Genomic DNA, 15,920 nt, shown 5'->3' with positions numbered 1-15,920 from the left:
TGAGGTAGATCACATAATTATTTTATTACAGGAAAATTATCCTAAAATAACAATAAATCTTAATACTAAACTAAATACTTTCTACTTTCTACGTGACAACAGTGCCATGTTTAATATAGAGAAAGGTCAATGGTGTATGGTGTGTTAATCTAATCTAAAGAACTACTGGTCCGATTTGAATAATTCTTTCATTGTTAGATAGCCCATTTATAGAGGAAGTTCTCGTACTAGTTCTAAACTTAATTTTACATTACATTAAAAGTGAGATTATGAAAAAATGCTTTACATTCTGTGAGATCATAATACATGTATTAAATAATGAGTAAGTTTGTAAAATAATTGTAGCAGCTAGCGAAATATTCGTGTAGGCAGCGAATCGATAAAGCCTGCATTATGGAATTTAAATTAAAATTCTTTATTAAGCTCTAGTAACCACAATATATACAAAAAATTACTTTGTCCAACATTATTGCGCCCCTAACACGTATTGAATCAGCATGGTGGTCGAAGCATTAAACCTCCTCTCCTAAAGCCTTCTAGCCTTTTAAAGACAGCCTGAGGCCTATGCCTTTGATAAATAAATGTAATAATATATAACCTGTAATAATTTACATCCCAACTACGGAACGGGAAGATAGAACGGGGAACGGGTAAGAAAAAAACATAATATTATATCGCATGTGTTGCGCGGGTCACACGTCTTAAGGTAGGCGTCCACATAGCACGTAGTATTCTTTGTTTATGTTAAAATATTATACAAGTGCGTCCAGTGATCCGCATCGTATTGCACTAATATACCTTAAAATTTGCGATGCGTACCTACGATGCGGATAAGTGGACGCCTATCCTTAGAATGCGGGAAAATTTTAACGCATACCTATATGCATATTGCAATAAAAATATTTATCCATCATATTTTTTAGTATTCCTTTTCTACTTGTGGTTATCAATGTCACGCTCAGGGGATTTTTTTTATAATCATTGCTGCCAGGCTTATTTTAATATTAATGATAGTTAATAAAATTACTGTTAACAATATAAATTTTGCACCAAAACAGCTTATACGTAGCTTCTAAAGTTTTAATTATTCGTTTTATTTTCACTTTAATAAAATCTATATTTCATTTCATAAAAAAAAAACATTTTAAACCTATTTTTAATTTAATTATATCATAAACGTTGACTGACGACTATTTATATTAAAAATATAAATTGTACAACTAATAAGTATAATAATAAAAAATATAAAAAAAAACTACTTACTTATTAACTTTTCGAGACTAGTTAAGAAATATCATGTTTACTTTTTATTTCAACATTAATATTAATCTGTAATGGGTTTATTGTGATTCATTAATTACTTAGTAGTACGTTATAACCTTATAATTTGTACAATAGTTATAGGAATGCATTTGATAATTAGATTTTAAAAAATTAAAAAAAAAATGATTTTCAAAATCGGTCCATAAATGACGGAAATATCGCTGGTCATACATAAAAAAAGAAAAACATACATACAGCCGAAGGTATAGAACCTCCTACTTTTTGGAAGTCGGTTAAAAACAGTTAAATTAGTAAATAACTCGGTATGTATGTGACGAGTGGTTGGCAAAGACTTCTTTAAATTCTTTCATTTCATAATATGCGTGTGGTTTGCAGCAAGGGTTGCCAGCTGTACTATAATTATATTATAGTAATGTACTATATTACGAGTCTGCGTACTATATACTGTTGAAGAAATATATAGTACGCAAAAATACATTTCATTTCATTTTCATTAATGAAACAAATCTTTCTTTAAGATTTCGACAAATGCAATAGCGTTTGATGTATCCAAACTTGTTTCGTCGAGTTCTAAACATAAATCAAGTGAATTAAGAAAAATGCTTTTAGATTTGAAAAATATAAAAATAATTTAAAAATTATATGTGAAAAATCATATAGAAACATGACATATGACACTCTTATTTTAGACAAATAAAATGCAACAAGTGCAAGTAAATATAGTTTTTTAAATATACGCGTGTTTTCACATAATCTGGAAAATATTACATTTTCTTTAAGCGTACTATATTTTTTTTATACCTAAATCTGAAAAATACTATATTTTTCTCAAGACATATTGACAACCCTATCTATAGCTGTAAGCATGTAGGCCACTTGTTTGAAACGCGCTCTTTCATCATCACACCATCAAATGTAGCGATGATTATTTAATTAAGTATGTGAACTTTGTCACATATACTAATATTATAAAGAGGAAAGATTTGATTGTTTGTTTGTTTGTTTGCATTGAAACATTGAAACTACTGAACCGATATGAAAAATTCTTTCACTGTTGGGAAGCTACACTATCCCCGAGTGCTATAGGCTATATTTTGTCTCTGTATTCCAACGGGAACTAGAACCACGCAGCTGTGGCGTCTATTAATGTTTAAATAAACAGTTTTCTGAAATACTCATGATTTTCCTTCCTGCCATAATTTCGAGTACATTGTAATGATGTAATTTTATGGAAAATTTTAATTAAATAATTAGGTACCCATCATTACATCCAACATTGATTGTGGCGATGGATCAATCTATAGGGATATATAGCGCACTCAATTCCTCTTCAATTTCCCGCTACAGTGTACAATATTTGTACAATATATTTTATAAATGTACGTAATTGTAAGCGATGATTATATCAAAAGAGCAACTACTAATTATTTTACTAACGCTTCTCAGTATAAATTCCGAGAGAGACATTGCAAAAGTGCTTGTGAGCTATCCTTACTTGAAATGAAAAACTGAAAACATTATGGAATAGATACATAGCATAACTTTAGAACGTCTTATCTTTAGAAAATCTTTACATCATCACTATGTGAGTGATATGCTATTAGGTAGATAATTCAGAGATTTACTTAAATAAATCAATTTCGTCATTTTGATCATGTAATTCTAGAATGTAAGAATTTTCCCTGGGAAAGCTCCAATTACGCTAGTCACTCTGGTGACATATAAACTCACAAGCCTGCAGCGCTAAAGGTGGCTAAAGGCTTGACGTTCGATAAAACTGATCGTGGGTTGGTCGTGAAGTGCATGAAATCATGCCGATTTGTTTTATCAGCTGTCAAGCCGTTAGCGCTGCAGGCAAGTGAGTTTGCTTGATCGTCAGTGGCTGACATTAATTACTTCTGGTGTCAGTTCATTAGCTTTAGGTAAATAGTTAACATGGTATGGTTGTCTTTACCTAATATTACGAACACCGAAGATAGATATCGTATAGTTTTTCTTTCTAAACGTAGGCGTCCAGTAAAGGTGGGCGTCCACTGATCGCATCAAACGGATTTTTTATTGTATTTTACTGTAGATAAGATCCGTATGATGCGGATCAGTGGACGCACTTGTATGACTTTCTATACAAATAATACTAAAATCCGTTTGATGCGATGCGTAAGATGCGGATCTGTGCCGGTGGTGTGACTCTGACAGACTTCACTTAACAACAAAAAGACTTGAATAAAAGAGCTTATTTGAAAAATTTGTGTTTGAATATTCTAGCTAAACAATAAGTGTTGGGTGCTTTTCAAAATATTAAATTTTGACTTGTAGGTAGGAATTATCTGAAGAAATCAGATGTTTTTGATGTGATGTATTTTACTTATGTTATTTTATTTTTAATTTAGGGTTTAGAGGTGAGACAAATTTCGTCCCTGGTGATGGAGGAGAAAGTGCGAGTAGAAGTTTGACTCTTAGACATGGGATCGCCTCGGACTTGGTGGTATCTGTAAAAAAGAGTTAGAGTTAGAGTTAGATGTGACCGAAAAATAAACAATAGTGCTATAGTTGTGTACTTTAATTTTATTTAAGTACACAACTGATCGATTACCTTTATTTTCTTACCGAATAAATTTTAATATTTACAAAGATGCTAGATCAGCTTTAACCTCCACAGAGGAAGAATTAATGTATGTAGTGATAATGGCTATTGTAAGCAATGATGATGTATTAATGCTAGCCACTCACCATCCTTTAAGCCCACAAGTCTGCACGCTAACGGCTTGACGTCCGATAAAACTATTCGTGTGTTGATCGCGATCGGCACATCGCGACAAATACACGATCATTTTTATCAGATGTCAAGCCGTTATCGCTGCAGGCATGCGAGCTTACTTGATCGTCAGTGGATGTCATTAAAAGAGCAATTTTTGAGTATAATGTCTGCTCCTCTCCGTATGACCATGCCTTCCAAACCTGTGGTAGTCTCTGCTTGACGTTTCAAAAGTGCTTGCAAACTAAACCTCGGACCTTTTATAATTATATACACGGCTAGCTTCTTAATTCTTCTCAAGTTAACTTATTTAGAACGTTAGTTAATAGTTAAGTTTAGGTTAAAATCAGTGGTGTGCAACCGGGTTTGAGGAAATGGATATTACCTATATACCTACCTACAAATGAAAATAATTTTAATAGGTACTAGTATGTAGAACGAATGACATAATAAAGTAGTATAATAGGAAAGTTAAACCAGTAACAAGCGGTAGGCATTATTTACATGTGCATTAATATGTGAAGAGCTTCCTGTAGAAATGGTTGATTACTTGATCAGATAAAAATCACTATTATAATTATATTGTACCTATATTTTTAAACAATTACCTTTTTTTTTTTTTTTTTTATTCTTTACAAGTTAGCCCTTGACTACAATCTCACCTGATGGTAAGTGATGATGCAGTCTAAGATGGAAGCGGGCTAACTTGTCAAGGAGAAGGATGAAAATCCACACCCCTTTCGGTTTCTACACGGCATCGTACCGGAACGCTAAATCGCTTGGCGGTACGTCTTTTGCCGGTAGGGTGGTAACTAGCCACGGCCGAAGCCTCCCACCAGCTAGACCTGGACAAATTAAGAAAATCTCAATCTGCCCAGCCGGGGATCGAACCCAGGACCTCCGTCTTGTAAATCCACCGCGCATACCACTGCGCCGCGGAGGCCGTCAATAATGTATATATGTTATAATAATATACCATGCTCAAGTTTTAGCTTTAAGAAAATTATCTTTTGTTATTTTTGACCACGGACCTATACTTACTCGAAGTTAGCTATATAAACTGCACGGATATTCAAGAGTGTCTCTATACACTGCACCTGTTTACTGTTGGGATTTTTATTAATGATTATCCCTAACACCAGTGATTAACTCCCGCGAAGTCATTGTCAGTAAAAAACATCGACACTGTTGTAATTCTAATGTAACCACAGATATAAGAAGTAACTACATTGATCAGGTGCCAATTCTTTGTATTGAAACCAACTTACTTATACTTGAACAAACACACCCAGTGTAATAATACTTATCACACTGATAAACTCTTCACGTAATTGGCTGTTTAATATTCAGTGAAAAAAGAAATATGTTACCTTAACTTAGAGTTGAATATTTTCTTATCCCTTTTATCACAGAAAAAAATAAAATTATTGACAGAACATTGACAGAACATTATTCTGTGATAACAGTAGTGACGTCTCACGTTTATTAAATACAAGTCCTTAAGTAATTGGTCTGAGTTAAATACTCAAGATGTCATCCGCTGTCAATGACATTTCGTTTGAGTGGCGACTGCAATTTTTGTGTCAGCACTGTTAGAATTTACCAAAATATTGGATAATCCGAATTTTGCGGATATATGTTGTCGACTCAAAATATTAATTTTTTATGTTTTATTATTTAGGTAAAGTTTCAATCGAGTATAGCGTACCCCTTGACGAAATTATTAATATAGTTACAAATTAATAAATAAGTTCGTATACCTTTCCCAGCTAAAGCACTATTACAGTATCCCTCTCACCTTTCAAAATTTAAGAAAATATACCAACTTAATGCAAAAGATCTCTTTGTTAAAAAGTTAGTTTTATCTCGTACCACTAAGCAGTTTAAAAACTCCCATGTTAACTTGCAAGGTTAAAAATCTACATAATGCTATGTTAATGGTTGAAGCCCAAGTGCTTAGAGAAAATACTGTGCCCAATATTCTGTTGTATATCTATCTATACTTATAATAAAACTGTAACTATTGCTATATTGTAAGGATTGCTAGATTGCGAAAAATATTTTTTTTGTCTGTCTATCTTTTGGATGGGTTAAATGTAATTTTTGAAGTTAAATTTGTAAAACTTTGTATGTGTACTACCAGAATAATACTACAAATTATTAATGGTTTAGTTTTTTTTTCAATATAAATCGTTCATATTTTGAGTTATATTTTTTTATAATGATTAGTGGACTATCAATTATATACAAAACATGCGAAAATATAAATAGGGGTTGAAAGTTTACATCTACTTTAAAAAAAAAAGTACTAACTAGATAAATGCTAAATAACTGAAAACCGTTACAAAAACAGATGAGAAAACCTTAGCTTAGCTTTTAGGTTAATTAAGAGAAAACACCTGAAATAAAAATAGGTATAGCTGCAAAAAGACGCTTGGATTAGCAAAAATTATTGAAGTTAATGGAAAATACGATTAGTACACCTGTAGCATAGACCACCTCAACACCTGTGCAAAATACAAAATCTTATACCTCAATTTTCAAATATAGTGTAGCTATGTATATCCAGCCTATATATCCATCCCAATTTATATTGTTGAAGCATTAAAAAAGTAACTATATCATTTTTTCATTGGCTTTTCATCTCCAAACAGGGACTTGGGTAAGTAACGTTTTCATTCTTGACCTAACTCGGTTTCGTTTTCTTTTATCTTCGCTTTGTTACTATTGTTTTCAGATGACGCATATTTCATTACTTATTTTCTTCGTGTAAATCTTGATTGACACATATTTTATGACTTATTTTCTTCGTGTAAATCTTGATTGACACATATTTTATTACTTATTTTCTTCGTGTAAATCTTGATTGACACATATTTTATGACTTATTTTCTTCGTGTAAATCTTGATTGACACATATTTTATTACTTATTTTCTTCGTGTAAATCTTGATTGACACATATTTTATTACTTATTTTCTTCGTGTAAATCTTGATTGACACATATTTTATTACTTATTTTCTTTGTGTAAATCTTGATTGATGTTTTTCCGCTTTGGTTTAATTTTTCATTTGATCACATTATGAACAACTTCCAGTGTTCCCTTTAAATTATTTTATCACAGTTTTTTACTCTTAGGTATATATTTTTTTACAAATTCGTAGTATTGATTTCTTTGTTCGTATCAGAATCGGGGCAACATGTTCTAATAGTGTCTACACTGTCCCTTTGCTTGTAGTCCCTGAGATTGTTGGGGCGGTGTTTAGGTGATATGTGGCTCAGGCTGACTATCGTTCCTTTCCGATGTTGTATACTGTCTTTGATCCTAAACGAAATCAAAATGTCTTACGTCATCGTGATAGCGATAATTACAGACAATTGCATCGTAACATCATCATCATATCAGCCAATGGACATCCATTTAACGGTTTATAAATTTTATGATCGTATTTATTTTACAAACATCCAGACAACCTTTGTTTTTTCGTATCAATTAGTTAATATTGACCGTATTTACCCAAATTTCTCATAAAAGTCTAGTCATCATCCCTATTGATGGATTATAAAATATTTAATAATAAAAAGTACAACCGACTTCAAAACCTAAAAACGTACCCACAAAAGTAAAAATCGAAATATAACAACAAAATAATTCGGTTGTATTTCTTTTTTATTAAAATTTTCATATTTTTTCCATTTTTAGTGCACAATATATAGATAAAAAATTAAGGACTTGCCTTAATTATCCTTGATCTTTATCATTAGACCCCTAATGAGAGTCACAACCCATCTAGGTGGAAAGACCTCATCAACACAAATTAATCAAGCACAAACACAAGTTAACTGCTGTAAATCGTTGAAGAGTTCCCTCGTCTGTATTTTGGCTCCATCACCAGATCGATTCCAAACCTTCATGAAATTATAGTGCTTTAAAATACTTAATGAAAAAATTTACGAACACACTAGCCACCCATATAATTTTTTTTTTAATTTTTAAAAGTTCCCCTCGATTTCTCCAGGATCATCAGATGCTTGATGACTTGATACCCTTTAAAACAAAAAAAGGATTTTTTAAATCGGTTCAGGCGTCTTCGAGTAATCAATATACATACATAAAAATAAACATACCGATCAACTTGAGAACCTCTTCCTTTTTTGAAGTCTTTTAAAAATGGTTTTTACTTAAACTCAGATAGTCCATCCTTTCTTTCATTAACCATTACTAATAAAAATAAAAATACAAACAAAACAAACCTAACCTTTTCTTCATCAATCTGAAGATCTTCCGCTTGCATACGAATATAATGAATACAATGAGGCCGATGAGGACGTTGTAACCGTCGACGAAACACCAAATGTATTCAGCTTCAGGGTAAATGGCGCTGAACACCTCCAACAGCCAGTTGATGCCCATCACCAGGAATAGCTTCACGTAAAGCAGCAGTCTGGAAAAGCAAATAACACTATGCGGACATTTATTATGGTTGTTATATAGTCAATAAATAAAAATTGCAACTAATTTAAATATTAACAAACAACCAAATATACACCGCGCCACGAAACAAGTCCCGTAGACGCGACGCTAATGTCTTAATGAAGCTCATTGTCATTTGGTAATGGCGGTCTTATTGTCATTTGTGTAAGGCGCTGTCAATTTTAGTTCATGTTTTAGCCGCGGGACTATTTCGTGGCGCAGAGTCTATCAGTAGATAGATATGTTAATAAGAAAACTAGAGAAGATAGAGATGACATCGAGAATGTCGCAGGTCACACTACGACGAGGCTGGCTAACGACATAGAGCAATGGAAAATTATGAACAAGGCCTTTGATGAAATGGGAATAGGTAGCCATATAAAATTATAAAATAAGATTATAAATCTTGTAGTCAAGTTACTGTATCTTGCAATATTTGGGAAATAAACCATTTAGGTTTATATATTCTATTTAAAGTAGAATACGAAGAAAACGTTGATTTGGATACATTCTCAACGATAAATGGTCTAATTTTGTCAATAGCTTTGGTCTTATGCTGGTTTTGAATTAATTTCCACCAACAGCTACTACAACTACTCATTTCCGTGTACTCATGTCACCTGGTTCAAGGTATCAGTTGAAAATCAGCGTTGTATGTCCAATATTTGGTTGGTACACGCCACATGGAGCACAATGCTGTGCTCGAACCTTTTACAAGGTTGTGACAAACATGATATAATGGTGTTCTGATGCTGAGACTACTTTTGGTTTTGACTTGCCTACGTGATGGAGGTATCAGGCAATAGTGTTAAGATTAAGGTTATTGTGGCACAATTTTAAAATAAATGTTTTTGAAGTGAAAACTTCTTTAGCCGCGTTGTGTATTTTTTTGGGATGGGTAAAAATATTAAACTCGCGTCAAAGTCACCAATTTAGTGCGAGATAGCCCAGTGGATATGATCTCTGCCTCCGTTTCCAGAGGGAGTGGGTTCGAATACGGTCCGGGGCATGCACATCTTTTCAGTTGTGTGCATTTTAAGAAATTAAATATCACGTCTCTCAAACGGTGAAGGAAAAACATCGTGAGGAAACCTGCATACCAGAAAAGTGTCTTGATTCTCTGCGTGTGTGATCTATTTTTGCCAATCCACATTGGGCCAGCGTGGTGAACTATTGGCCTAACCCCTCTCATTCTAAGAGGAGACTCGAGCTCAGCAGTGAGCCGAATATAGGGTGAGTCATCAGCCGGGCCGACTCTTTAACCACCATGTTAAAAAATATATATTTTGGATTCGACTGCCGGACATTGAATTAAACAATTGAATATTTAAACATTCAGAACGTTGTCCATAATGTCGAACTTTTCACTTCTGTCTGCACTCCCTGAGTGCAACACGTTTTTTCTTTCTTTCAAAAGTTCCTTATCGGCCGCCATTTTTCCTTCCTAGTGACCATTACACTAACCCCGCCACCTCGTATTAGAGAAGCAGTATGTCCAAGCACCAAATTGTCATTAATAAAATGTGCTAGTGATAAAAATGAGTGATAAAAATGAGTATTAAATTAATCCATACCAGTAAAGTTAATCAGAAGAGAAATTCGTATTTGTTAACACAATTTTACCTTTGCCTTTCGTTATTTTGTCTGTCGTGTGTGGCGCTCTCCCGGGACTTTAGAACTGAAGTCTGCTTTTTAATCTGCGTTATCTTCACAGCGGTCAGGATGAAAAATAACAGATTTGCGAACCACAGCACCACTATTGGTCCGTACAGATAGAACAGTCTGCTTTTACCTGGAACAGAAGTTAAATTTGACATTTCCTAGTTGATCCGTCGTCCAGTTTTTAGGATATGCTTTTCCTTCCAAGAAATTCTCAGCCCGGAGTTGGGAAGTTTGTGGTGTTACACTTCCGTACCCCCGATGTTCACGTCAGGCTGTCGGTCTCGGTTGTCTGATAGTAATAATCACAGAACAGACATCGCTAAAAGCTAACTTTGTGGTAATCATTACCAAATTAAATATTATAACCTTAATCCCGCTAACCCACATTGGAGCAGCGAGAAATAGGTCACATAATATCCTCTCCTATAAAAGACGGGTATATAAAAAACGGGCCTTTATATTATTATGATAATGATGACGTTCATATCTATTCATTTTAATTACAGGGGTTTTACTGTATATGCTTAAAATATTTTTCCTCAATTTGATACGGAAGTCGGTAGTGCTGTTTGTGGTCTATTCGTACGGTTTTGGGTTTTCTTTGTTTTGACAACTGTGTCAAAAATAGATGACCTATTCCACCTTAAGTCACTGACCTATTCCGAACTTAGTTAATCATATAATTATTGTATCTAACTGTAGCCCTCATAAAAATGCTCAAAGTCACTCAGCGGGCGATGGAGCGAGCTATGCGTGGAATAAGTATCTCTGCGTGAGCGAATCAGAAATTAGGAGATCTGCATAAAAACTAAAGCCACTGATATACCCATAACTCAACGAGTCCCGAAGCTAATTGGCAATGAGCAGGGCACATAGTTCGAAGAGCCGATGGACGTTGGGGTTCCGAGGTGTTGGGGACTCCGCACCGGAAAGCGTAGTGTTGGTTGACCCCCCACTAGGTGGACTGAGGAAATCAAGCGGGTTGCAAAGAGCTGCTGGATGTTGGCAGCTCGAGACCGTTTTGTTTGGAAGTCCATGCAAGAGGTCAAGGTATGTCCAGTTGTGGACGTCCATTAGCTGACAATGATGATAATCTGTTGTTGATGTAGAATAAGTCTCGGGCTGCCTCGGGATTAATATAATTTAATTTATAAATAACCTTAATAAAATGGAATAAAATTTGAAAATCATAGGCAGCAACGAGATACCGTACTTTCTGATAGCAAATATATTGCGGTCTCATTTTCGAAAAGGGATTTCCTTGTCAATCTACTAAAGATGATGCTGTATATTTTATACCCTGCCGCTAGTAATCGACCAAAAAGTGTCTATACGACGTTACAAAAATTGATAATTTTGGACCTGAAGTATTAATTCTCTTACCATACAAGAAGCATCCTTGTCGTCGTATCATAGGCAGTAACGGGTGCGGCGGTAGTCCAGAAAATTCCAAAGATGCCATTATTATGGTTAAAACAGACGGTATGCCGAATGCGTAAAGAGCGTACGCGCAGAACTTGGCTCGTAATGTCATTTTCTCTATGGTCATACCACGATTTCCACTGAAAACAGTTTTAAGGCAAAATTAATTTTATTAAAAAAAATCAAAATCGGTTTAATGGTTTAGACGTTGATACTGCGTCTGGTGCCCATTGAATGAAATATATGCACAGTGCTCATCATTTCTGCTAAAGCTCCTGGTTTCAAAATGAAAAAAAAAGGGAATTTACCTAAAAGTCCACCAGATGTCGAAGCACATCACGTTCAACCAAAAGAATGCTGATTGCAGACTGAAGTAGATGACTATAGCTGAAACGAAAAAATAAAACTCTTTAGTGTGTTATTTAGTACTTCAAACTCTAAGTTATTTAATCCCACTTATTCTTCATAATCCAAGAACAAGAGTTTGGTTCCGCATTTTGTGGATATAAGAGAAAAGCCGTGCTTTTCTCTGGCAAAGCAGTAGCCCGTAAGAATTTCAGATTGAAAGAAAAGTCTCCTTTTATAATCTAATTTATTTACTGTCCGTATAATAAATGAGGTCGAGAAGTTCTACGGGCAGTTATATATTTTACAGACTACCTGATCAAATGTCTATTGACAATTTGGATAAAGATCCTAGAGCCATATATTTTTAACTATCCTCACAGACTTATTTGTCAGAAAAGTTTAAATTGGCGCTCTCTGTCAATGCTTTGATTAACTACATTGTGGATTTGAACCTACCTAAAGATAATAGGGAATCCAGCGAGTCTCTGTTGTAACGTAGTGTAAGCAATTGTCGTAAGATGGCGGTGTCCAAAAAAAAATTGGAACTATTGTTGACGTACTTATCTGTGTGGAATATCTACGTATTATTGTTTTAATTTTAAAAACTTTTCGTTAAGATTAGGTTGATATCAAAGAAAAAAGTCCAAGATGCTTCTGTGTTTGCCTACTTGTCAGGTGGAGCTATAGCTGTATCAGCCGTATCAAAGACCTCCGGGCCCCCTGGACCCCCGGGACCCCCTGTAACCCCGGGACTCCCTGTACCTCTAACGTGTGTAAGGGGCCTCTTACGTGTGAAAGCAACAATTAATAGAATGCAATCCAAAAGCCCACATAATCTGGTGCTTCCCGAAAAAAATCTAAATTACTGAGATACTCGTACATAGAGCTTTCACATCAGTCAAAAAGACCAAACTCTTTTAGTTCCGGAATAAGCATGCGCCCAAAAGTTATCTAGTCAACAAGTTTATAGGTCAAATCTTTTTCTCCTACTCTTAAAAATATGGTGTCATTCGATTTGGAGTCGCATATAGATAGTTCTTGGAACTTAAAGGCCGCTCGCAAGATATGCAAAAGGTATAAACAATCAACTAAAAATAAAAAAGGGGTTTGATTTTTTACATAAACCCATCTCAAAAACTAAAAAACAAATTGTAAGGACAAATGTTACGCGTACTCCATTTAAGTTTAATTTTGGAAAGATTACCTATCTAGCTTATATAGCGAGCGAGTTCATATACCTAGTAAAGTGATATCGTTTACTTAAGTCAAATTTAAGCCTGCTGATAACAGATTTATGTTAGTTTAAAATATCAAAGCAAGGCAATGTCAATGGCAGTGGCAATATAAAGGTAAATATAATTAAGTTATCTGAGTATACAAAACGTGTAATGAGTGATAATGCAAGTTGCAACACAATAGCATCCCTCGGTCTTCAATTATCCCACGGTCTCACGTGATTTGGTCACAAGTCACGTTGGCTCTAGAAACAATTATTGATAATACCTACTACAGTTTGTAAGGACAATCATGGACCCCATGTCCAAAAACCGTAAACACATGGCGTTGTGTTGTGTCAAACAAATATTGCAAAGACTTTGCAATTGCACGTCGTAGAGTCAACATCTCCTGAGGATGCTCCGGTTTCGGGGTGAAACGTACGTAGAGAGTATTTTGTCGGACCTGGGTGACGTTGTCGCATGGGTTAGTCGGCTTTTCGCGGATGATAGCAAAATAAATAAATTATTTTAAATATTCATGATGAACTTCCGCAAAGTAACGCCTGCTTCTATCCAAATATTTTTAGGTATAGGTACAATTTTTTTCATAAATAGTGATTAAAATCATTGATTAGCTAATAAGTCCAAAAGATCTTGCTTATTGAATTGCTTTATAATTTAAGGTTCCTGGTTTCAAAATTATTTTTATTCTTTGTCTGTCTGTCTGTCTGTCTTTCTGTCCGTCTGTCTGAATAAATTCAAATGATTGGCACAATTTAAGACCATAACACGTAGAAGGTTAGATACATAGATATAAAACACATAGATAGTGTGTAGTCGCAGGATTCGTAAGTCGTTTTATGTGCCCCGAAATGGGAGCCCTTGGTGCACAGATAAGCTAATATAAGTGTGCGTGTCGGCGAGTGAAATTAGCATAGCACTTACGCTCACATAGTTACAGAAGTGGCTTACATTTGGAGTGAAAAATTGTTAAGCGTTGCGCGGGTCTCTATGTTGTTTGTCTAAGGTGCAATACTGGTTAAATGTTAACATCGAGCTTCACGCGGACAAAGTCGCGGACGTCCGCTTGTACAAAATACAGTTATACGAGTAAGTATTATACAACTTTTTTACCTACTACCTCTGAAAGCCATCACAGTCCAATCTCCATGATTGGCACTCTAGGTAGCTAGGCGAGTTCAAGGCTACTAACTATCAAAGCCTCACTCGCGGTCGTGTATCTATAGTTAGTTACAAAGTTGTAGTTTAGTATTACAAAAACCTACATCAATGAATTTTATATTTATTTTGAAATGCTTATGATATTTACGACTCCCAATATATAGTACAGTACTATTATAAATTTCGAAGCGACTATAAAAATCTCGCCACACCGACCTTGTTTTGGATGGCGGGGTCGACCTCGGATTACGATCTTAGAATTCTTAGATGATATTATGATAGTATTTAATTGTCGAAGGAATGCTCTTCTTTTATCGCTCCATATAAAATATTCTTGTAAAGCAAAAGTCAGTCGCCACACGGTTATACCTTACAACAGTATAATAGGTTATACCCACGTAGATTCCGTTTAATCGGAAATACGTGGATAAATATAAAAATAATTATTTAAACCGGATCGATCCGTCGGTTTTCGGGGATTTAGGTATGATTAATTATTCTGTACCTACACAATAAAGGTAATCTACAGATTAGTGGCAACTAATCTTAGTGATACTAAGTTCCTTATTAGCAGAAATAGCGCTTCTAAATAAACAAACAAAAACCCTTTTCTTTGTATTATTTGTATAGATCAAAGAAGTTTATAAATAATTAAATAATAAACTATAGTTAAATGTACCGATGGTACAATATGTCGTTGGTTGTTAGTTCTCTGTGAAGTATTTTTTTCAATGGATTGGTGACAGGTGGTTTGTCCACCCACTAGTGTTGAGGAAGTGAATGTCGAAGATGTTTTGACTGCGGTGACGCAAGTTGACATGTAATTTTAAAACGTTTCACAATAACATCTCAATTTGATTTTAACGTTGTAGAGGGTCAGGTTTATTTATTTTTCATATACGAATAGAAACACCATGTTCACCAACATTCCGTTCAATCGGTGACTACCTTCAGATTTATAAAACCACTTGCCCGCGATTTTGTAAATTTTGTTCTGAACGAGAAAAATTGTGTACCTACACAAGTGTTTACGTTATCAACCCATATATGGCTCGCTGCTGAGCTCGAGGCTCCTCTCAGAATGAGAGGGGTTAGGCCAATAGTCCACCACGCCCAATGCGGATTGGCAGACTTCACACACGCAGAGAATTAAGAAATTCTCTGGTATGCAGGTTTCCTCACGATGTTGTCCTTTACCGATTGAGACACGTGATATTTAATTTCTTGTCACAACTGAAAAGTTGGAGGTGCATGCCCCGTACCGGATTCGAACCCACACCCTCCGGAATCGGAGGCAGAGGTCATATCCACTGGGCTATCATGACTCACGACACACAAGTGTTTACTTAGATTATATATTTATGTATTGTAGGAAAAGAAAGAGTAGTCTATCTAGACGTATATCAGCGTCATCCCAGATAAAAATCCAGGTGGGAGTACGAGCTTAAAGGCTTCCTTCCTATGCTTCCTTGACCGGGTAAGGCGAGGGGATCTTGTTCCCCGGTCACATTCTTCCAGCCACTTTCGGGTCTGAAGTTGAGAGACGGATATGACGTCGCTCGATCTCGTGTTGGCT

At 35.1% G+C, this 15,920-nt stretch overlaps 1 protein-coding gene across 18 annotated transcripts in view; it reads right to left on the bottom strand.

The window, feature by feature from the left end:
- Nucleotides 1–15,920, bottom strand: part of LOC112047260 (G-protein coupled receptor Mth2) — a 47,777-nt gene continuing 31,857 nt past the window's right edge. For 13 of the 18 annotated variants that reach the window (XR_008251436.1, XR_008251426.1, XR_008251424.1 and 10 more), the window contains 6 exons: nucleotides 11,906–11,984; nucleotides 11,559–11,737; nucleotides 10,137–10,305; nucleotides 8,299–8,502; nucleotides 6,572–7,364; nucleotides 3,633–3,773 (listed from right to left, as the gene is read on the bottom strand). Coding sequence is in view for 4 of the 18 variants with exons in the window: in XM_052885361.1 (XP_052741321.1) it covers nucleotides 3,655–3,773; nucleotides 8,294–8,502; nucleotides 10,137–10,305; nucleotides 11,559–11,737; nucleotides 11,906–11,984 (755 nt within the window). In the remaining 14 variants the exon portion in view is untranslated. Of the gene's footprint in view, nucleotides 3,774–6,571; nucleotides 7,365–8,293; nucleotides 8,503–10,136; nucleotides 10,306–11,558; nucleotides 11,738–11,905; nucleotides 11,985–15,920 lie in introns of all 18 variants that reach the window. The other 5 variants (XR_008251435.1, XM_052885361.1, XM_024084324.2 and 2 more) reach the window with 5 other exon arrangements.

The sequence above is a fragment of the Bicyclus anynana genome, chromosome 14, assembly GCF_947172395.1.
Source record: "Bicyclus anynana chromosome 14, ilBicAnyn1.1, whole genome shotgun sequence".
NCBI lineage: Eukaryota > Metazoa > Arthropoda > Insecta > Lepidoptera > Nymphalidae > Bicyclus > Bicyclus anynana.
This window is presented reverse-complemented; position numbering and strand designations above follow the sequence as displayed.